The sequence below is a fragment of the Panthera onca genome, chromosome B1 (genome assembly GCF_046562875.1).
Source record: "Panthera onca isolate mPanOnc1 chromosome B1, mPanOnc1 haplotype 2, whole genome shotgun sequence".
In the NCBI taxonomy this organism is placed as follows: Eukaryota; Metazoa; Chordata; class Mammalia; order Carnivora; family Felidae; genus Panthera; species Panthera onca.
Genome location: NC_138342.1, coordinates 81782294 through 81807071, shown reverse-complemented (window position 1 = coordinate 81807071; position 24778 = coordinate 81782294). Strand labels below are relative to the sequence as shown.

The 24778-nt window shown below is 35.5% G+C and overlaps 1 protein-coding gene and 1 pseudogene across 2 annotated transcripts in view; one reads left to right on the top strand and one right to left on the bottom strand.

Annotated features, from left to right (window-relative positions):
* The window catches only part of STPG2 (sperm tail PG-rich repeat containing 2), a 596947-nt gene that overhangs the window by 5318 nt on the left and 566851 nt on the right, over positions 1-24778 (top strand). Inside the window, exons 3-5 of one of the 2 annotated variants that reach the window (XM_078445122.2) lie at positions 4954-5066; positions 11307-11465; positions 14485-14649. In XM_078445122.2, the coding sequence (XP_078301248.2) occupies positions 4954-5066; positions 11307-11465; positions 14485-14649 (437 nt within the window). The remainder of the gene's footprint in view (positions 1-4953; positions 5067-11306; positions 11466-14484; positions 14650-24778) is intronic. The other variant, XM_060654598.3, reaches the window with a different exon arrangement.
* Positions 2072-2793, bottom strand: LOC144616040 (dnaJ homolog subfamily A member 1 pseudogene; annotated as a pseudogene).

Genomic DNA, 24778 nt, shown 5'->3' with positions numbered 1-24778 from the left:
CAATATATCCATGTCACAAATCAAACCTGTTATCTCACACTCCATCAGCCCTAATTCCCCAGAATCTTCTATATTTTTATATCTTAATTATTGACAACACTCTTTGTAGTGTAATTATTTATTTGTCTGGCTTTCCTACTTCTTGAGGCCAGGGATTTAATTTATTTGTTATTGTACCCTCACTGCCTCTCCCTGCACACAATAAAGTGTTCACTGTTGAATGAATAATGGTGTAGTTTAGAATATCACCTATTGAATTCTATATTTATTGATTAATATGCAGGGTGCTATGATAGGGAGACCAGCCGTCCTGATTTATATGGGAATGTCCTGGTTTTAGCACTAAAAGTCCTGTCTTATAAACGTTAAACATTAGGTATATGTAAACATTAGGTATATAGTTATGAATAAAACAGAAAAGTCCTTTCTTTCATGGAGCTAATTAGTATAAACATTTTAATTTTCTTGTGGTTTTACTTGAGCTCAATATTTCATACAAACTTTTAGCCTATTGATTAAAGATTCTGTATAATTAATTGTGGAAAACTTCCATGAAGATTTTATGAGTACTGGCTTTCTTCAATATGTGGGGCTATTGTGTGTTTTTTCCCATTTTTATATGAATTTCAATATTTTGCAATTAATTTCACACTTGTTTAGGTAGATTCAGTTAGAATCTCTGCCATGGTGTTAGGACAGCTGCCTCAGAACTAGTCTGAACTTAGCTTTTGTTTTCATACCTATCTCACATTACCTCATGTTTGCATGGAGCTAAATTAAAAAAAAAAAAAAACTTGTGAGATTAAATACTTATGCAGAAAATTGCATAAAAAGTATGGCACAAAAAGTGAATACTCAAGAAACATAACATTGCCAAACTTCCCTTTCAATGATATCTCTTTTCCTCTCCCGTACAGGTAAGCACTATTCTGATTTTTATGGCAATCACTTCCTTGCGTTTCTTACAGATTATTAAATCCTGTTGATGAAATGACCCCTTTGTCAGAAAGCAATGTCTCTCTGTAGTTTTCCTTGTTCTAAAATCTGCTCTGTCTGATGTTAATATAGTCCCTCCAGCTTCCTTTGATTCATGGATGTATGGTATATATTTTCCATTTTATTTTTAACTTCTTTATGTTTTTATGTTTTATGTTTTATGACTTCTTTATGTCTTTATGTTTTATGAGGGTTTTCTGTAGACAGCATGGAGTTAGGTCTTGCTTTTTTATCCAGCTGGCAATCTCTGCCTTTTAAATTGGGGTGTTTAGAACTTTTCTATTTAATTTAATTGTCAACATTGTTGTGTTTATATTTATTCTCTTGGTATTTGTTTTCTATTTATCTCATCTGCTCTTTGTTTCTCTTTTCTTTTTTCCCTACCTTCGTTGAATGAGTTTATTTTTTTTTAAATAATTTTGTTTTTATCTCCACTATTGCTTTACTAGCTACACTTCTTCTTCTTTTTAAACATTTATTTTTGAGAGAGAGAGAGAGAGAGCACAAGCAGAGGAGGGGCAGAGAGAGAGCGAGACACAGAATCCAAAGCAGGCTCCAGGCATTGAGGTGTCAGCACAGAGCCTGACACGGGGCTCGAACCCATGAAACTGAGATTATGACCTAAGCCAAAGTCGGATACTTAACCGACTGAGTCACCCAGGTGCCCCTACAAGCTACACTTCTTTATTTTGTGGCGGTTGCTCTGAGGCTTAAATATATATCTCTAACCTATCACAGTCTACCTTCAAATAATATTGTACCACTTCACATATAGTATATGAATCTTACAACAGTGTGCTTCCATTTCTCCCATCTCATCTTTTGTACCATTGTGGCCATATATTTTACTTCTATATATATGCTATGTCACAATAACTTAAATTATTTTTGCTTTATTTATTTATTTTTTAATTTTTTCAGAGCTTTTATATTTTTTATTCTTCATTTAACGTTTAAAACACTACTATAGCTGAATATTAAAACAAAAACAATAGCAAGTAGTGAGCTATGATTATAGTCCTTCACTCGTTCACTACTGCATATAAAATGCCAGCAGTGTTATTCACTGGCCCCATTAAGAGGTCTGACACTGAACAGCTCCCCTAGGGTGATGTTCATCATCCTCATATGTTTCTCCATTGTAATGGCACCATCTTTCCTGATTTGGATCAAAGTCCACCAGTTCTACCTGGTCCATTTCATCAGTCTCTTCTACTTCCTTCTTCTCAGGTAGGAGTTTTTCCATCAAAGAGAGCTTATCAGGAGAGAGAAAGCCATTCTCAGGAAAGTTTACCTTAAATTTGATGATTAAGCGACGCTTTTCATATGGTCTATGATAAATTGGCATGACTTCATTCAGCACACACTTGATATCTCCATGCTTGACAATCTGACCTGGATGAGAGGTAATGACAATGGTTCTGTTGTCAAGTGTAGATATTGGCTTTTGAAAGCCACACAGTGCTTCAACCAGCTGTATGTGCATATACATGAAAACATCCTCTCCTCGCCTAGTAAAAACAGCATGGTCCTTCTGATCTAAAACAATGATAATATCTCCTGGTTCCAGTCCAGGTTCTTGGTCTCCTTCATCATGGAATGTTATCTTCTGGCCATCTTTCATGCCTTTGTCAATATGAACTTCTAGAATCTTCTTTTCTCAAACTATCTTCCTTCCATTGCAGCTTTTACATCTGTCTTTAGGACTGATCCGTTCCCAATGGCCCTGCACTCCATGCACACAGACTGAATTTGCTGAACCATTCCAGGTCCTATCTGATGAATTCTTATTTGCATTCCAGTACCTGGGCAATTGGGACAACATTCTACCGCTCCTTTCTTACCACCTTGGCTTTCACATTTGTTGCAAATCACATTCTTTTGCAGAGCTAGTTTTCTTGTTGCACCATTATATAAATCTTCTAAGGTTACATAAGAGAGCTGATGCACAACATTTTTACCTCTCCTTTCTCTCTGCATCCTTCCTCCTCCTCCAAAAAACATATCAAAGATGTCCATGGGGGAGCCAAAACCACCACCTGCTCCACGTTCTTTAGTTGCCTGTTCTCCTCCTTTGTCATATAATTCCCTTCTCTTCGCATCAGAGCGCACTTCATAAGCTTGAGAAATCTGTTTAAACTTCTCTCTTTCATTTGGCTTCTTGTCAGGGTTGTACTTTAAAGCCAATTTCCTGTAAGCCTTTTTTGATTCTTCCTGGGTGGCATTGAGTTTGACCCCCAAAACATCATAGTAAGTAGTTTCTTTTATTTTTTTCTACATCCGGTGAGGGGGCCGAGGCTGGTGTGGGGGAGCGGGAAGGAACGTGTTGCTGGGCACAGCTGGGCAGCCGCCGCTTCTCCGCTTTTCAGTGAGCGTTCTGGAAAGTTCCAAATTATTTTTGCTTTAAATGGTTATTTTTAGGGGCACCTTGGTGGCTCGATGGGTTGAGCATCTGACTTTGGCTTAGGTCATGATCTCACATTCTTGGGTTTGAGCCCCCCCATCAGGGTCTGTGCTGACAGCTGGGATTCTGTGTCTCCCTTTCTCTCTGCCCCTCCTCTGCTCACATTCTCTCTCCAAAAATAAAATAAAACATTAAATTTTTTATTTTTAAAGAGATTAAGAATTGAGAAGAAATGTTGAGAAGAAAATTTGTTGTTAATCCTATGAATGTACTTTTCATTTCAGAAGTTTGATTTGGGTCTTGTTATATCTTCTCTCTTTATCATGTTCATCTTTCTTCTATCTTGTTGAACATATGAAGAATATTTATAATAGATACTTTAATGTTCTTGTGTGTTAATTCCATCTTCTCACATATAGATCTGTTTCTTTTCAGTGATTTTCCTCCTGTTTATGGGACGTGTTTTTCTGCCTTTTGGAAGAACATTTTCTGGTGTGTGCACTGTTCATGTTTTTATAATCTGTGGCTTGGTTTGTGTGTGCTTATGTGTGTGTTTTGAAGGAAATTTGTATCTTGTTCTCTTTCATGGTTTGCTGCTTTTCTTTAGTGATATAACAAATAATTCTTGATTTCAGTTGCATTTTAATAAATGTGTGCTTTAAAATAAACACATTATTTCTTGTTTTAAAAATATTTTTCCTTAATCAAAATTAACAAGATTTTAAGCTACACTAATTAATACCATGTATTCTCACAGTATTGTACATCTTCCTTTAGTGTTTAAGATTCACACAAATATGAGTCCTCACTTTCATTCTTTTATTACCTGTTGAAGATAGTTGCTCTATTCTCTTCCATCACTTCTTTAATGTGTGTTGCTTACACTATACTCATTTTCCATTTCTTAAAATTTTTTTATAAATCTTTCAGCAGACTACGTGTGTCTACTAAATTTATTAAGTTTGTCTAATTTTATGATTACTTGTTCCAATGAAATTTGTATCTTAGATTTGTAAATCTTTATTTGAGGTCAGGTAATCAAGAAATATTTACCAAGTACCAACTATGTACCAAAGTAAAGAGACATTATTAATTACTTGCTGTAAACTCACTTTAAATTATTTCGATCTAAGCTGTCTCTGCAACTTTATGTATGCTATTTTCTACAAATAGTAGGTGCTATTCCAGAATATGAAACACTGGTCTTCTGTGGATAAAAACATTTTATTAGCTAAGCATAACTGACATTTTCATCTCAACCAGATGTACCTAAAAGAAAAAGGACTTTTGTTTTTTATTTCTTTAAGTATTTTTTTCTGTTGTTTAGGAATTCCAGTTCTGTAGGTTCTTTTATTTAATATATATTAATAAACACTCTGCTGTTACACCAGATTTTTTAAAAAATGCAACAACTTCTGAGGGCACCCATTGGTTCTGAAAATGTAGTCTCAACAACTGAAGTTACTAAATGATTTTATATATTTTGGATGCTTTTTCTGTGAAGTCACTGGGACCCTATCTTATCTGCCAGTGATATGATTTTACTTTTATAGGTGGCTATGCACCATTCCTTTCTTTGGCTGCCAGAGACAGTACTTTTACTTTTGCTTCTAACACTGAGAAAGCTGTTCCAGGTCCAGGACACTATAATGTTTCAGAAGCACAGGTAAATTTGTAATAGTTATAATTGTCTGAGTTAATAAGAATCATGCTTTCTTCCTCTAATAGACTAATATGTGATTTATCATATTTTATTTTTCCTTCATATCATCTTCTTTCTCCTTTTAATCTATATTTTGTTATTAGAATAAGAGAAAATAAATGTGTTTAATATTGATTGCCTGGTTGGGTGTTCTCCATTATTCTATATATTCTATAAGACATAAAACATTGTTACATGCTTCATGGTTCTTGAGACTCTTCAATGGGAGAATAAGACTATTGAATGAATTATGGTATGTGAAAGTTGTGTAAATGATCAAGATCTGTAGAAGGAGGGTGGCAGTAGAGTGAAAGAATTAGTTTTTGTGTCATACTCTTAAGCTATAGTATTGCCATTATCTCATCTTGCACCTATACAGTCTCAAGAGTCTATGACCAGAATATTTTTGATGACCCATTCATGTTCAGAAGCCATGGATGTAACTCCAATATCTTCATAATCATGAATATCATCTTTTACCCTTTTCACATACATTTTGCATTCATACATAATGACTCCTTGTTGAGCCCAGCAGATCTTTATCTCCTCTGTTGGAGGCCCAGGTGCAGTCATTGATGCCTTAATTGTTGAATTAGACTTCCTAAATTAATAATAGCAACTATTCTATCAGGATTTTTTTGTTGGAAGCAATAAAATAGATTTCTAAGACAGATACTGGATTTACAATAATATGTATAGGAAGAGTATTTGGGTGGCTTATGGACCTGAAGGATGAATTGAACAGTGAGGTCTGAAGGAGGGACAGGACTAAGACGATTCCAGGTATGTCAGAAGTAAGAACTGCAATAGGGAACTGCCATTAGATAACTTAATTCTAGAACTCCGTCTGTTTTTTATGTGTGACTCCACTCAGTGTTAAAATTCCCAGTAGGGAGAACCTGATTGGTCCAATGGTTCCTGGGATAGAGGATCCTGTGTTTGGAACCTCCTTTAAAACCACAAAGTATAGGGAAGATTTCTATCTGCTGGACAGATAGAAAACAATAGATTTACATTACATTTTACCCCTTGACCGTCCAGTTCTCTTCGTTCTAATGTGCACCACACATACACACAATTCTTTCCATACATATAATTTTAAAAATGAAATTATTTTATGTATAATTTTCAAGTATAACTTCTCTGAAGGAGCCAAACTAGTGTCTAGCTATTGCATTCAGAGATGGTATTACAGTGTGACTATCGAATGGATCTCTATATTAAGGCCATTTTTACTCTTGTTTTTTCATATTCCTTTTCCATTATTCTGCAACTTATAGATTAAATGGTAAGTAAATATAACATGAGATACTATAAAGAAGTGGTTAGTAGTGTGAACTCTGGAATTAGACTGCCTACATTTGTTTTTCATTTTGTTTTTTTTTAAAAAAAATTAATGTTTATTCATTTTAGAGAGAAAGAAACAGAGAGACAGAGCACGATAGGGGGAATGGCAGATAGAGAGGGAGACACAGAATCTGAAGCAGGCTCCGGGCTCTCAGCTGTCAGCACAGAGCTGCTGCAGGGCTTGAACTGACAAACCACGAGATCATGACCTGAGCTGATGTGAGACGCTTAACCAATAAGCCGCCCAGGTGCCCCTAGACTACCTATGTTTGAAATCTGTCTCTGCCACTTACTAACTGTAAGACTTAATCTTCACTACTTAATCTCTGGGCTTTAGTGTCCTCATCTGTTTAACAGAGATACTAAATTTGTAGGATTTTTCTAAGAATTAAATGTTAGTAAGCATTTAAAAATAGTGCTTGATTATAGGTAGCATTCAATAAATTTTATCCATTATTAGTGCTGCCATTTTACAACAGAAGAGGGAAAGAGAGAGGGGGAAAATGAAAACAAAGTGATGTGGGAAGCAAGGAAATGCAGATGGGATCTGTTAGTTTCTGTAACTGATCATGAAGCTGTAGGTGGTTTAAGATTTTTCCATTACTCATTCTGTGTTCCCTGTCTCTTTAACAGGGACTTTATCTGGTGGAGTTTTTAGCTTGATGTGGTGACTACAGTCTTTAGTTCTAAGAAGTCTGTGCTCTGTTCACAGGCTTCCTTCTCAAATCTTTAAATAAACTTGCTCTTAGCATTTTCACTAGGCATTATAGTTCGAGGAAGCTCTGCAAAGTGTGTCTCTGTGTTCTTCCCACCACAGTGCTGTAGCCCCCTCATTAGTCCTGTTTTTCAGTCCTGGCCAGTGTTAATCACCTCAGCCAATACACTGACTTCCTTATTTTGTTTTCTGCTTTCTAGCATAAGGAAGCTGGAATGGCCAGGCATGGTCTCAACTTCCAATTCAGTGGGACATTTATGGCTCTTTCCTGGTTTCTTAAAACTTCTAGAATACTAATGCCTAGAGGACAAAAAGCAAAAAAATAGTAGTGGGTCATTACAGTTAATTGGAAATGTCACTCCCATTTCCTCTCCATTGCCTATGGCCAGTGTATTATGGGTCTATGGGTTTGCTAGTTCTACCAGTAGTGCTTTATAAAGACTGTAACTCCACTCTTCGAAGAGGGGAATGGAATAAAATATACAATAGATAGATTTCAAACTTGTTAAATATGACAAATATGAGGGTGTTGGGATATTTTATTAATACTGATTTTAGTGAATTCCACATGTAAAATAATGCAAAATGCAATTTAGATCAGACTTTATTTTATTCCAATTTATTTCTTGGATTTCAAGAATAAGGAATTAGAAAATGTAATTTTTTTAATGTAATAGTTGACCTAAAAAAAAAAAAAGTTCTAGTATTCTCTATTTTTGTTCTTAAAACTATAAACAAATGCCAAGAGAAGATTGATTTCCTTCATTTAAAAGATGACTATGACTTATTTACTCAATTGTTGAATTTTTTTTTTTTTGGTAGTTTTAGGCTAAATTCCTACAGAACTTTTAGAACTTCAAGAAATGTGAATTTATCACAGTTTAAAACATAAAGTTCGTTATTTAAAAATTTTTTTTTTAACGTTTATTTATTTTTGAGACAGAGAGAGACAGAGCATGAATGGGGGAGGGTCAGAGAGAGCGGGAGACACAGAATCGGAAGCAGGCTCCAGGCTCTGAGCCATCAGCCCAGAGCCCGATGCGGGGCTCGAACTCACGGACCGCGAGATCGTGACCTGAGCCGAAGTCGGCCGCTTAACCAACTGAGCCACCTAGGCGCCCCTAAAGTTCATTATTTTAAATGACTGAATTAGGAAATACATTTGTGATGTGGCATAGTTAGCATACTAATTCTGTAAATAATTAATATACTGAATAATAATTAAAGGGATAATCTTATTAGAGATTAATGCAAGTGATTAATAATTTATTTTAATACTTTTATTTTGGAAGCAAAGGTTGAAATGTTGCTTTCTATTAGCAATTACTTAGTAAATATTATTTGGAGACTTCAAATGAAATTTAATTTAATTTAATTTATTTTATTTTATTAGCCTATTAAGTTGTATACCTTATTCTGTTCAGATCCTGTTTCCTAGAATGAATCCCACTCCAAAGGGTCATTTCAGATTTCACTTATGTTTTCCTGGTTCTAATTCTGTTCTAGTTTGTGACCTGTCTCTGCATGGCAGATACCATCTTGTTTCTTGCTACGTAAGGTTGGTTCTAGATGTGGAGATCTCTTCTGTGGATGTAGATAAATAGTTATATTTCATATTTCTTGCTACCTAGGCCTAGTAATAGATGTCCAAATTGTTTTACTTAAAAAAAAATTTTTTTTAAATGTTTATTCATTTTTGAGAGACAGAGAGAGACAGAGTGTGAGGGGGGAGGGGCAAAGAGAGAGAGAGAGACACACGCAGAATCCGAAGCAGGCTGCAGGTTCTGAGCTGTCAGCACAGAGCCCGATGCGGGGCTTGAACCCACGAATTGTGAGACCATGACCTGAGGCGAAGTCAGATGCTTAACCGACTGAGTCTCCCAGGCCCCCCTGTTTTACTTTTGATCTGAGAAATACATCTCACTAGAGCTGAATGATAGGATATTGTATGTGATACAGTGCATGGTCTCACCCTTCAAATGAGACTCTGCCTCCTTTATTGTTGGGAGGTTGGTGGCAATATAGTAATTCATCAAGTAACCATAGCATATAGACAAAAGCACAGTACCCAAGAAGTAGTAAGGCTATTTTTCTCACAGATTTTCATATAAAATATATAGTTACCTCATAATATAATTTTTGCGTTATTTATCTGACATGTAGTTCCTTTTATAAACTCTTGTAAAATCAGTAGAATTGGTAATTATGAAATATGAATAATTGGAAAAAAATTCTTGGTTAATTTCTACCAGTTAAAAAATCAGATTAATTTTACTGTCTTCTGTTGAAGTTCAATATAAATTCAAACTGCAGTGTGAAATGTAAGATCATAGAGACTATAGTAATGGCTTTCAAATAATTAAGTTTTGAGGAGATGTTCTCCTTTCACATGATTTTACTTTTTATCTAACTTGTTAATGTTTTTGCAAAATCATTACGTTTCATTATAGGTCCAAGCTCTTTTCAACATAGGGATTATGATCTCATTAAAACAGTTATTAAGTAGTGAATTGGTGACCTAAAAATATAATTTTGATTCATTTTTTTAACATAAGATGTCTTTTGTGTATTTCTTTTTTTTTTTAAATTTTTTAAGTGTTTATTTATTTTTGAGAGAGACAGACAGACACACACACACACACACACACAGGGTGAGCAAGGGAGGTGTAGAAGAGAGGGAGACACAGAATCTGAAGCAGGCTCCAGGCTCTGAGCTGTCAGCACAGAGCCCGACACGGGGGTGGAACTCACAAACAGGGAGCTCATGATCTGAGCCGAAGTTGGAGGCTTAACTGACTGAGCCACCCAGGTGCCCCTCTTTTGTGTATTTCTTAAAAGCTCAGGGGCGTTTGGGTAGCTCAGTTGGTTAAGCATCTGACTTCAGCTCAAGTCATGATCTAGGGGTAGGTGAGTTCGAGCCCCGCATGGGGCTCTGTGCTGACAGCTCAGAACCTGGAGCCTGCTTCTGACTCTATGTCTTCCGCTCTATCTGCCTCTTCCCCACTCATCCTCTCTCTCATTCTTAAAAATGAAAAAATGTTAAAAAAACTGAAAGCAGCTGAATAAGATGCAAACTAGAGATAGACTCAATTAATAGTGATTATGAACAACTGACATATACCATGAGTATGTATTGGTAAGTGAATAACTTAAAAAAATCTGATTAATCAAATGCCACTATTACTATGAACCATTTTTAAATGATTACACTATGACTGTTAATTGAAACTAATATGATGGAATTTTATCTGAATTCACTGACTATTACCGAGTTGATAATTTTCTGATTCCAGAGAATCCAGACATGTGGCATGGAGAGCTGTGGGAGATTCCTCCCTGTACCTATTCTGCAAAAAACAATGTGTAAAACTAATTTGAGATAAAACCAAGCTGTTAAAAAACACAAAAAACAATCAATCAAACAAAAACCCATGCTGTTGCCAGTAAGCCTACATAAACTTCCCTAGATGTAGCCAAAAAATAATTCACGAAAATAATTAATCCTAAACAAGCTTGGAAGGTTTGATTTTTCCCTGCAGTGTGAATACCAGTTTAAAAAAAATTTTTTTTAATGTTTATTTATTTTTGAGACAATGCAAGAGACAGAATGCAAGCAGCAGAGGGGCAGACAGAGGGAGACACAGAATCCGAAGCGGGCTCCAGGCTCTGAGCTGTCAGCCCAGAGCCCAACACGGGGCTCGAACTCATGAACCATGAGATCATGACCTGAGCCGAAATCTGACGCTTAACCGACTGAGCCACTCAGGTGCCCCTGATTACCAGTTTTTTAAGCTCATTTCAGAGGTGCATATTTTCCAGAGGCCTGTTAGTACATACTCTTTATTCCTGCTGTACAACTTTGAAGATTCCTTTGTCTTGATTCCTGTTATAAAACTGAGTTTTGTATTCTCTTAGAGTGTCCTAAGTACAGTAAATTTTAGTTTGAGGTCAGAATTAAAACTATAATTGTCATCCTCTCTTGTTATCCCCTTTTACTAGAACTATGTCTTTAGTTAAGAGGCTTAACCCTCTCAGGTTGGGTTTTAAAACTGTTTGTTCATATTAATATGTAAAATTTACCAAATAGGTATTAATTATAAAATGTTTTTTAAAGTTATTTCATATTTTTCTCTCTAATTTAGTGTAATATAAAAGGAGGCCATAGTCTACAAAACCGGGAGGAGCGTTTTAAGAAGTTTGTTTCAGATAGTCCAGGACCAGCAAGCTATGATCAGTTTTATCATGGAGCATCAGATATCATGAATAGAAAAGCACTACAGGTTAAAGAGCATCTTCAATCAGTATGTTCTGTTTTAAATTATGCTTCTGATATTTCTTTTAGTTAAAATAGAAAAGATTTAATGTTTTATATAGTAAGTGGAGTAAAAAATTTGTGTAGGAGACTAGCGGGTGATATGTTTGAAAAGGTACATTGGTGTTCTGTAATAATTTTTACACCAAAGTCCTACCCCTTTAAAATAAATAATCTAGAAGATTTTGGTCATGGTTTATTTAGAGTGGTTGTCTTTCCTCTTTCTCTAACTCCTTCACATAGCTCATATTAATTAAATTTTAATCAGCTTTGTTTAGGGGAACATATTTTAGGGCTAACTATTCAGTTGAATAATGTCAGTGCAATGACAATGATGTTAAGGTTTATATTTATTTATTAAAATTTTTTAACATTTACTTATTTTTGAGAGACAGAGACAGAGCATGAGCAGAGGAGGGGCAGAGAGAGAGGGAGACACAGAAGCCAAAGCAGGCTCCCGGTTCTGAGCTGTCAGCACAGCGCCTAACACGGGGCTTGAACTCACCAACTATGAGATCATGACCTGAGCAGAAGTCGGACGCTTAACTGACTGAGCCACCCAGGCGCCCCTTTAAGTATATTTAAATATCAGCTATTTTGTGTGGGGGGACAAAGTAAATGTTCATTTACTTATGTAAGGATTTATCATACATTTTTTTTGTTTTTTTTGTCTTTTTAAGAAGGAAGTACTTGTCTTATTAGACATTAATCTTTTGCATTTTCTTTGTGACACTGTGTGGTATTTTCTTTTGAAAAGTAGTAAGTCATTTTTTTCAGACTTATGAATGCTTTTTAACTGACACATTAGGAATTTCTTTCTCTTCTTTTTTGAATCCTTCCAGTTATGAAATAAATAAATCATGGAGATGAAAAGTACAGCATAGGGAATATAGTCAATAACATTGTATAACTTTGTATGGGGACATTTGTTAACTGTACTTATTGTGGTGAGCATTGTGTAATGTATAGAATTGTCAATCAGTGTGTTGTGCATTTGAAACTAATATCAGACATTTTTTCAGTGACTATGAATACTAGATATAATGCTAGGCACTGATAATACATAGAAGACAAATCACTGCTCTCTGGGATCTATATTTTAATAGGGAAATAATGAATGTAATTCAGTACAAAACAGTTGATGCGTTGGTATTTTAATAAACATATAATAAAATGTCTACTAGTAGCCCAACGTAGAGAGTTTTTGGAGGGAGTAGTCATAGCACAATCGAACTGGATCTTGAAGAATGATTCACTAAATAGGTAAGAAGAATGGGAAAAAAAACACTCCAGGTAGAGAAAACCACCTGAATAAAGACATTGAGGTATTTAATGGCAAGGTATGTTTGGAAAAGAACAAAGTTCTTTGGAATATTTGTAGTACAGATAGTAGGAAGAGGATGGAGAAGGAGGTAGGGGATATATTTTGGAAAGCCTTGACATTATGCAAATAATTTTTGAAAGTAGCAGAAGCCGTTCAATACCTCCTGTTTTAACTTGATAATCAGTCTCATAAGTGTCACTGAAACTACTTAATAGTTGTCTCTAGCAATAAAAAAAAAGTAAAATTCTGCCAGTGATAGTATGTTTATATCATAATTGTCTGTTGGGCATGCATGTACTCAACTATAGCATTTATTTATTCAGAAACAACAAAGGATCAATATATTCTTTAAAAAGTTTTTTTATTATGTTTATTTAGTTTTGAGAGAGAGGCAGCAGGGGAGGGGCAGAGAGAGAGAGAGGGAGACAGAGAATCCTAAGCAGGGTCGTCACTGTCAGTACAGAGCCCAATGTGGTGCTCAAATCCTCGAACCACGAGATCATGCATGACCTGAGCCAAAATCAAGAGTTGGGCACTTAGCTGACTGAGCCTCCCAGGTGCCCTATCAATATATTCTTAATAAGTAATTTTCCAGATAAATAAATCATTTAAATGCCAGTATTTTATTTGCTATATTTTATACTAGTATTTCTACTATATGTTACTTCTTTTTGTTTTTATTTAAATTATAAATATATATTACAGGAATTATAAATTTACATTAAAGGAAATTTTGAAAAAAGGATAATCACCCTAAAACTTCTGGCTCTAACTTTGAGAATTCTGTTAATTTTTGCATAGCTCCTTTCAGTTTATCATTAAATGACTTATGTATATTTCTATATATACTTATGTATAATTCATATATCGTATGTACCTATAGTCATCAAGTCTACTTTCTATTTCCATTTAGTATTATGTCATAGACCTTTTCCTTGCTATCTAGTCAGCATAATTAGGATATTTATACAAGGCATAGGTAATATGGAGATAAGTCTGGAACTGGGAAGTGGGAAGGAATGAAGCCAGGAAATGTTACACAAAACTATGAAGTTCAGGGGCGCCTGGGTGGCTCAGTCAGTTGAGCGTCCGACTTCAGCTCAGGTCACGATCTCACGGCCTGTGAGTTCGAGCTCCGCGTCAGGCTCTGGGCTGATGGCTCGGAGCCTGGACCCTGCTTCTGATTCTGTGTCTCCCTCTCTCTCTGCCCCTCCCCCGTTCATGCTCTGTCTCTCTCTGTCCCAAAAATAAATAAACGTAAAAAACAAAAACAAAAACAAAAAAAAACTATGAAGTTCATTTTTGCCTGGCAGCTGTTATGATAGCATGGCGTAAATAACCTCTTGGAACTGGTGATTGGGAATGTGACTGTAGGAGTGAATGCCTATTCTAAGCATGAGAAACACTTATTTACTAAGCAAGATAAATAACTGAGCCAAGGTAGAGGGACTCCTTACCTCTTAAGGTGGCTTTAATAGTAATATTATGTATTATCTTAATTTATATGATTAGGTAAAACTTGAATTTACTCCTTTAAATTACTTCCATAGAACAAACCTTTTTGGTTTATATTATGAAACTTATTAAGTCAATATTTAATAATTGCGTTTTAGTAATTTTAATATTTGGTTCTTCATTCTTTCTCTTGCTTCTAAGCAAATAACAGAAAATGTTTTTCTTACAGAAGTTTTCAAGGTCACCTACAGTTTCCAGAAGTGTTGATGTTCCTTCGATTCCTTCTTGTGGACGATCATATGGATATGATATTAATGAGGATGGCAGTATTATAAAACATTTTCCACCTGCTAGTGACAGCACACTAGGTCCAGCATACTATAAACCTCAATTTGTAAGTATGATGCATTTCCTATTAAAAATTGGAAGATTGTTTATAATTATGCATCTGTTAGTTAATGTAACCCTAACTGCAGTAATAAATAGACCCTCAAATGTCAATGGCTTAACTTAACAGAAATTCTTTTTTTCCTCACTCACATGAGTGTTCCTTGTGGACAAGAGACTTTCCTCTATGTAGAGATTCAGGGATGCATGCTTATTCCATTTGTTACTTTCATCATCAAAGGGCTTCGGTTCATCTGTATCCAGCTGGCAGAAGGGGAAAATCACACTGCTAGTGGGAGGATTTTGTGGCCAAATCTGGGTATTAAAGTTCAGGTACATGGCCATACTTAACTTCCAAGGAGGCTGGTAAATATAGTCTAACTATATCTAGGAAGAAGAGGAAACAGGTTTCACTTACTAGAAGTCTCTGCTACAATGTATAATCATATGCGATACATAGATATTCTTTTCCTGAATTTGAAAGGGAAATGAGAATTTTTATACTAAAGGAATTTGAATCTGATAGTGTAATCATTATTTATTCCACAAATGGTTGTTAAAAAAGGTAAGGAACTTTAATTACAAGACTGAAGTACATAGTGCTTTGGACCTGCTGTATTTTTATACTTTTATGAAATCTGGAAGAATAATCCTTATGAGGAAAATGACCAAAATTAAGCATAGACTTGAGGAGAGGCTGAAGAGAGAGACACCTTGGGTGAAGAACGGGTATTCTCAGATTTGGCTTAACTCTTACTCTCAATACTCTATAGTTTTTTTTTTGTATATATGTCCATCTTTGGGCTTAGGGCCAAATACCTTTAGAAACCATTTGGTTTGTGGCTATACTGGGGCATTTTGGGTCTTAGATACTTTGAATTGTGAAAAGTTTTTTTTTTAAAATATATTAATTATAATTTATATAATTACACACAGAATAGCACAAACATAATAACAGATACCCATGAATGCAAACTGGTGCAGCCACTGTGGAAAACAGTATAGAGGTTCCTCAAAAAGTTAAAAGTAGAATCACCCTATGATCCAGTAATTGCATTAGTAGGTATTTACCCCCAAAATACAAAAACACTAATTCAAAGGGATACATGCACCTCATGTTTATAGCAGCATTATTTACAATAGCCAAATTATGAAAGCAGCCCAAGTATCCATTGATAGATGAATAAAGAAGATATATATATATATATATATATATATATATATATAATACATATACGCAATAGAATAGTATTCAGCTATAAAAAAGAATGTAATCTCGTCATTTGCTGTAACATGGATGGAACTAGAGAGTATAATGCTACATTAAGTAAGCCAGAGAAAGGCAAATACCATATGATTTCACTTGTGGAATTTAAGAAACAAAAAATGAGTGAAGGGGAAAAAAAGGGAGTGATAAACTAAGAAACTGACTCTGCACTTGATCTTAGCCCAAAGGCTGAGAAGCAGTGAGAAACAGACTCTGAACTGTAGAGAACAAACTGGTGGTTACCAGAGGGGAGGAGGTCAGTGGGATGATGGGTGAAATTGACAATGGGGATTAAGGAGTGTGCTTGTCACCCTCCTGGGTGGTTTAGTCAGTTAAGCGGCTGACTTCAGTTCAGGTCATGATCTCATGGTTCGTGGGTTCGAGCCCTGCATCAGGCTCTGTGCTGACAGCTCAGAGACTGGAGCCTGCTTCGGATTCTGTGTCTCCCTCTCTCTCTGTCCCTCCCCTTCTCGTGCTCTGTCTCTCTCTGTGTCTCAAAAATAAATAAATGTTAAAAAAAAATTAAAAAAAGGAGTGCACTTGCCATGATGAACAGTGGGTGATGTATGGAATTGTGGAATCACTGTACACCTGAAACTAATATAACACTGTATGTTGATTTTACTGAAACTAAAATGAAGTAAACAAAAATAACAGATACTCATGGAGGACCCACCATCACATATAACATAGTAACATTAAACATAATTACCCAGTTTCCCTCCTTCCATTCTTTTTCCTTTGCCAAAGTAAACACTGAATCTATATTACATACATGAATAACAATATATATTGTGTGATTTAAAAATTTTAAGTAAATGGTATCATCTGGTATGTAGGCTGCTTGTTTTTTGACTTAATGTTATTAACCATGTGGATCTAATTCATTTATTGTTCTCAGTTAGTACTTTTTAAAATTTTTTATTTGGGGGCAGGTAGAGAAGGGCGGAGGGAGAGAGAGAGAGAATGTTAAGAAGTTTCCATGCTCAGTGTGGAGCCTGACATGGGGCTCAATCCCACGACCGTGGGATCATGACTGACCCCAAATCAAGTGTTGGATGCTCAATCAACTGAGCCACCCAGGTGCCCTATTACTTTTCTTTAAAAAAAAAAAATTAAATTTTGAAATATTTTCAGACTGATAGAAAAGTTACAAGAATAGTCCAGAGAATTACCATATAACTTGCTCAGATTCTGCAGTTAACATTTTATCACATTTGCTTTATCAGTTTTTCTTCCTATATATTTATATTATTATTTTTATCAAAGAATTGGAGGGCACATTTAAGACATGATGTCCCTTTACTCTTAAATACTTCAATGTATATTTCCTAAGAACAAGACATTCTCTTTTATAACCACAATGTAATTATCAAAAGCAGGAAGTTTTCATTCACATAATACTAATATCTGATCTACAGATTTAAAATAAATGCTAATGATCTCAATGATATCTTTTTTTTTTTAAATAATTTTATTCTGGAGTCAAATCTGGTATTACACATTGCCATTAGTTGTCGTGTCTCTTCAGATTCCTTTAATTTAGCACAGTTCTTTAGTCTTTGTCAGTTGTAACCTTGAGTTTTTGTAGAGTACAGCCTAGTTATTTTGTAGAATATTTCTTAATTTGAGATTTGTGCATATTCACATGATTAGAGTAAGTTTATATTTTGGCAGGAGTACTACAAAAGTGATGTTTCCTTCTCAGGCACAGGATGTCTGCTTATCCCAAGATTGGTGATGTTAACTTGAGGTGATGTCTTTCAGTTTTATCTACTGTAAAGTTACCATTTTTTTTTTAAATTATAGATGTTTTGTGGGAGTTACTTTAAGGATAGATATTATTTTCTTCATCACACTCACTAGTTTAATATCCTTTGATGGTGCCTAAATTAATTTTACTGTGTTTATCAAATGGTGTTTTTTTTTTTTTTTAGTGTTTATTTATTTATTTATTTTTAACGTTTTATTTATTTTTGAGACAGAGACAGAGCATGAACGGGGGAGGGGCAGAGAGAGAGGGAGACACAGAATCGGAAGCAGGCTCCAGGCTCTGAGCCATCAGCCCAGAGCCGGACGCGGGGCTTGAACCCATGGAGCGCGAGATGGTGACCTGAGCTGAAGTCGGCCGCTTAACCGACTGTGCCACCCAGGCGCCCCGTGTTTATTTATTTTTGAGAGAGATGAGAGACAGAGTGTGAGTGGGGGAGGGACAAAGAGAGAGGGAGACACAGAATCCGAAGCAGGCTCCAGGCTCTGAGCTGTCAGCACACAGCTCCATGGGGGGCTGGAACTCACAAACTGGGAGATCATGACCTGAGCTGAATTTGGATGCTTAACTGACCGAGCCACCCAGGCGCTCCTCAAATGGTGGTTTTATAACTCCATCTTTCCTTTAACATTTATTTGTTGGCACTTTATTATGAAGAAGAGCTTTATCTTTCCCATTTATATCGGTATAGATTAATGAATTCCTGTTTTACTCAAAGAGTTACAATTTATTACTGTCATTATTTATTTTGAGGTTTAAATTACCTCAGATTTGATCCTTAGGAGTCCTTTTAAGCTATTCCTAGTGTCTTTTTGACATGTCCTTATCATTCTTTTAGCATTTCTTTACCTTCTGGCACAATAAGATGTTTCAGGTACACTTATTTTTTTTTCCCTGCCCCAGCTTTGGAATCAGACATTTCTTTAAGGAACCCTCCTACTTCCATTTAGTAGAGAATGGTATTTCAAAACAAGATCAGTATACTATGTACATGCATTGCTAATGAGGTGTCACTGCTCCAGGCCATCAGTCGATGAGTTAGAGATTCATACTTACTTTTTATTGATCTTTATATTAAAAACTTTGAGTTTATGCTGATACCTGATTTTGATAACTATGTTGTGGTTATAAAAGAGAGTGTCTTGTTCTTAGGAAATTCCAGTCTAGTACCACAGATTTGTTCTAGGCTTTCCTTTTCCATATTTGAGAAACTTATCATTCCATTATTCTCAATATATTTATTTGCTTAATCCTGTAAAACACTCAAAGGAATTTCGTAGTTAACCCATCACTGCAAAAACAGAGTTGACAAAGTACAAAGCTCTTACCTGTAGGTGACCTTGAGGCTCTATACAGGCAGGAAGTGAAGACTAAGGCAGACTTATAAACTGTGTACTTGAACATTGAAGGTGTGCCCCAACACATGCAAAGAGTACCTCTGCAGAGGTTGGAGACTTATTGGTTCAAGGCATTTAAAGAAATGCCTTGTCCAACCTTGGTCCAACCATTACCTGACCACTCACTAACCAGGCTGGGACTTCAGTAGATACATTATGACAAAGAATACAGAATCTGTAGATAGTCTAGGAAAATCACTAGCCAAACAACAACAAACCTTTAGGTGGCAGGGAGAGATTCTGATTTTCAGTATTGCAATATTTTATTATCTAAAACATGCAATTTTCAACAAAAAATTCTGAGAGATACAAAGAACAAAAAAATATGTCCCATATGTAGGAAAAGAAGCAATGGATAGAAACTGTTCTTGAGGAAGCCAGTATGTTGGACTTATTAGACGAAGTTGTTAAATCAGCTATTTTAAATATATTCAAAGAAGTAAAGGAAGGTATGTCTAAAGAACTAAGAACTAAAGGAAAATATAAGAACAGTGTTTCACCAAGTAGAATATATCAATAAAAAGTTAGAAATTATAGAAAGAAATCAAATAGAAATTCTAGAATTGAAAAAGACAGTTATGAAAATGAATATTTGCTAGAGGGATTCAGTAATGGATTTGAACTGACAGAAGAAGGAATTAGCAAACCTGAGGACAAATCAATTGATACTGTGCAGTCTGACAAAAGAGAAAAGAATGAAGAAAGATTAACATAGCCTTAGAGACTTTGGAACACCATCAAGCATAGCAACATATGCCTAATGGAAGTCTCAGGATGAAAGAAGAAAAAGGAGTGGAGAGAATATTTGAAGAAGTAATGACTAAAAACACCCCAAATTCGATGAAAAATATTTATCTACACATAAAAGAAGCTCAATGAATTCCAAACAGGATAAATGTAAAGAGATATATTACAGTCAAACTGTTGAAAGCCAAAGACAAAGAGAAACAGTCAAAGGAACAAGAGAAGGGACAAGGAATTCCCCAATAAAATTAACAACTGACTTACTAGAAACTATGGAGGCCAGAAGGCAGTGGGATGATAGCCTTAAAGTGCTGAAAAAAAAATCAAGAATTCTATTCTTTGAAACTGAAGGTGAAATTAGGACATTCCCGGACCAACAGGAACTGATAGAATTTCTCTCTGGTATTTCTCTTAAAGAAAATACTAGAGGCAGTCCTTCAGGCTGAAATGAAAGGTTATTAGAGAGTAATTTAAGTCCACCCAAAGAAATAACAATGATAATGGTAAATGCATAAGCCAGTATTATTTAATTTTTAGCTTGTGACTCCTCTGATTCCTACTGATTATGGAACATAGTAAAAATGATAACATTTTATATTCAAATATAGATGTTTTAAGACCTCATGGACGGGGGCGCCTGGGTGGCGCAGTCGGTTAAGCGTCCGACTTCAGCCAGGTCACGATCTCGCGGTCCGTGAGTTCGAGCCCCGCATCAGGCTCTGGGCTGATGGCTCGGAGCCTGGAGCCTGTTTCCGATTCTGTGTCTCCCTCTCTCTCTGCCCCTCCCCCGTTCATGCTCTGTCTCTCTCTGTCCCAAAAATAATAAAAAAAAAAAAAACAACAACAAAAAAAAAACGTTGAAAAGACCTCATGGACGGCTTCATGCTTTGGAATGAGGTTACCTCTGGAAATATGGAGAATAAGGACATTGTGAGTTAAAGATGTGTCTCTTATTCTCACCTTGAGATTTCCCATTTATTTCTGACTATGGGTCTTTTGTCCCATGAGTATTTTGCTCTCTCAATGCCATACCTGGTTTTTTAGGCATTCACTATCCCATCATCCTGTTAATAATGTCAAAATAATTAGTCTTCATCAACAGAGAGTACCAGTATCCTAGATATTTGAGGAAGATGCTTAGAAGAACAATGGAAATAAATATTGTAAAAATTGCTGTGAAATTAATGGAAGTCCTGTGGTTTAATAGCAGTATATGCTGTCCAAGGTAAAAAGTTATGAGAGGTAGTGTAATGGAGTATACTGCCTGGGTTTGTTTCTTCACTTTACCACTTAAGAGTTATTTGTTCTTGGCCAGGTTACTTAAACTTTTTTCACAATAATGATAGATCCTTGGCCTTAGCTTAAACAGTTCTCTGATTTCTGTTTATATCTTAAGATGGTTATTCTTTTTTAAAAACTATACTATATGTATATGTACACTATATATATAGTATGTATATATATATGATATGTATATATATGGTATGTATACATATATGGTATATAAATATGGTATATAGATATATATGGTATGTATATATATACATACACACACACACATACACACACACACACACACACACACACACACACACACACACACACACACTTCTTTGTTTTGGAATAATATATTATCTATTCGAAGACCAAAATCATGCCTCCAAGCTTACCTAGATGTACAAAACCTTTTCCACATATGACTAAACATTACTTTTACATGTAAAATTTCTTATTTTTCCTTCAGAAAAAAAAAAACCCAACATGTTCCTATAGACTACTATGAAATTGATACTGTAGTAATGTTCATTTAGGTCTTACCCGATTTCTGTTAATTCTATATATCTCCTTAGCTACTTTTTGAGATAATATAATATATGGACTCAGTTTCTAGATGTATTAATAGAAAATTAAGAAAAATAATCCAATGGATGTGTAATTATTGTGATTCTTCCCTGATGTGGTGAATAACATCTGCTGAAGATATTTTACATAGCATTTAAATAGAGAAGAAATTCTGAAATTAAGAGTTATATAAGATTCTAGCCAACAAATGATACATTTTAGCTGCATATATAATCAGTAAAGAAAAATTGTATGTATAAATTACTTTGTGTAATATTTGAATTATAAAATTTAGGTTCTCTCTCTCTGTCTCTTTCTAACATTTGAATTATAAAATATAGGTTCTCTATTTCTCTCTCCCTTTTTAAGAAAAGTCCAGGTAACCATTAGAAGTCTACTTTCCAGAAGTGGATTTCACAAGCTTGAAATTTCAAACGTTTGTGGTTGGAATTATGGCACTGACATTTGCTAATGATAACATGCTGGGAAATACCTATGTGCTGCCATGCTGGAGAGCAGTCCATTAGTGTTTGAATTGATGCACTTTGGGACTTTTAATTCTTCACAAATCCTATTTCCATACTTAATTATGGAAAAGATGTGGTGGAAAAGTTGCATAGCCCCTTCTTCATACATTTTATTGTCAATGGGAGTGGCAGTTAGTAATTCTTCTTCAAGTTATATTACAACATTCACTTAAAATAATGCAGCTCCATGCTGAGTTTGCTTCAATTAAGTCATATTTTATTTGCTAATGATTTTCCAAGTTGACAATGACCTTGAAATTGGTATTGTCAACACTTCTTGACATAAAGAGAGTATGATTTAGAGTTAAGAGTGCATCAATTTATTTTTCATTTTCTGTGTTGCGTTTTTAAGAGGCTTTTAAATTAAATTTCAGATTGAACATTTACCTGAGTAACCTCCACAGTCAGAGGTTAGTGAATTAAGTAGTTGTCAATTCACATGGTTTAGGTGAAATGAATGTTAGTATATATACAGGAAAAGGATTTTGCTAATGTGTTGAATGGTGAATATGCACATGTGTGCATAATCTTCCCTTCTACTGGACAAAATCAGAACAGTGGAAATTAACCTGAAGAAAGCTTCTTAGACATAATTCTGCTCAAGGTTTTGAAGTGCCATGTTAAAAGAATTAATATAAAACTCTAACATGTATTTTTAGGCTTTAAAAATGTGATGTAAGATGATTTATCAAAATGCTGTCTTACAATATTGATATTTAAAAAATCTATAGGCTTGGGGCACCTGGGTGACTCAGTCGGTTAAGCATCCGACTTCGGCTCACGTCATGATCTCGCGGTTTGTGAGTTCGAGCTCTGTGTTGGGCTCTGTGCTGACAGCTCGGAGGCTGGAACCTGCTTTGATTCTGTGTCTCCCTCTCTCTCTTTCTGCCCCTCCCCTGGTCATACTCTGTCTCTCAAAAATGAATAAAATCTATAGGCTATAGTAAATAAAAATGGATATGCTCCTGCCTGAAATATATAAAACATCTAACATACCTAAAATGGCTATATTATATTAGAACAGAGTTCTACATTTGTGTGCTTCACTTCTTATTATGCCAAAAATCTGCACAATTATGAAATTTGACTTAATTTCTAAGTAGAAATAAAGTACAGAACAAATGGAGAAATTACGCTTTTTCTGTCTGCAAAACCATATATGTACTTTGAAATTTATGGCTATATTAGGTAATTGCATGTGAAAGACGGTCTAGAACACGTACTTTAGCAAAATAAAGTGTTGTGTGGCTTGCCATTCTTCCTTTTCCTGAAGCTCTGTAGGGTGCAGCAGTCTTTGGAGTTGTCACTGGCCTGAAGGAACAGGCTGCTTTTCAGCTCCTCTAGGGGATGCTGCAGTTTCTTCCAGCATTCCTCTACTACCATCTGTGGCTCTGCTGGACGTGTTAGTCTGTGCCGTTTTTCTATGCTGTTCTGCTAGGTATTATAGCATTTGTGTCTGCAGCCAGATCCAAAGCCTTTGCATGGTCTGACTGCCTTATTCCCTTTTGTGTTACACTCAGGAGTGCCAAATCAGTGTATACTCTATGTGTTACAGAGATTGGTGGGATAGCTCTTCCCATTTTTATTCATATCTCTGTTCCTTCTAGTACTGACAAAGATCTGGGCTTGAGAATTATGGATCGGCTAGAAAGCGTACTTATGACTGTAATAATAGTAATAATATCATCTTACTTTGATTTAGTGCTTTATAGTGTTATAGCTTCATAGCGTGTTAAAGCTGAACATCCGTAGTGAAGATGAGAAATCTTTGGATGGTCTGACTGCCTTATTTTTGTGTTATACTCAGGAGTGCCAAAGCAATATATACTTTCTATATATGTATGTATGTATGTACTCTGTATGTATACTCTCTTCTATTTGTGTTGTAATTCATTAGAAGGGATCTATGCATTAATAATCTAAGTACATTGAGATCAGAATATTTCTTGTGGAAATAAGGATTAATCCTTTTTTATTTATACAACCAGTTTTTCCAGACTTCATTGGATTGTGAATACTAAAGAGAGTCACAGCTTTGCTAATAGCTCAAATATAAGTATGTTGTCTCCTCCTAATGATGGTAGAGGTCCTCTAGCCTTCTGCAGACTTCTCCTTTCCTGGTGTTTCTGGGAGTCCTCAGGAGGCTGTCTGGACCATGCTCCCTGACAAGTCTATTTCCACGGAGACAGCTGCTGTTCCACCAGGCTCTTCAGTCTCTTGCCAGATGGTGCTCTCTGCTGGGCGTTTGTACCATTGTACTTGATCACAGCTAAAGTGCGTGATGAGCTGGGGTGAGGTTGGGGGGATAATGTTCTTCTGTCTTTGTGTTATACTGTGTTAGAGGGGTCTAAAAGTATCGCTCAGTTTTACCAGTGTTTAATGAAAGAGGTCTTTTAGATTTTTATCATAGCCTCTTTGTACCCCACAGGACACTTGCATAAATCCAGTGGGGACTGTTAGGTGGTGAATTCAGTCAACAGAAAATATTCAGTATTTAGCATTGCTACTCTTTTGACAGTACAAATTTCTTACTGGGTGAGAGTCATTATGATTAGTTACTTCCTATAGGATTTGTTTTCACATTTGCC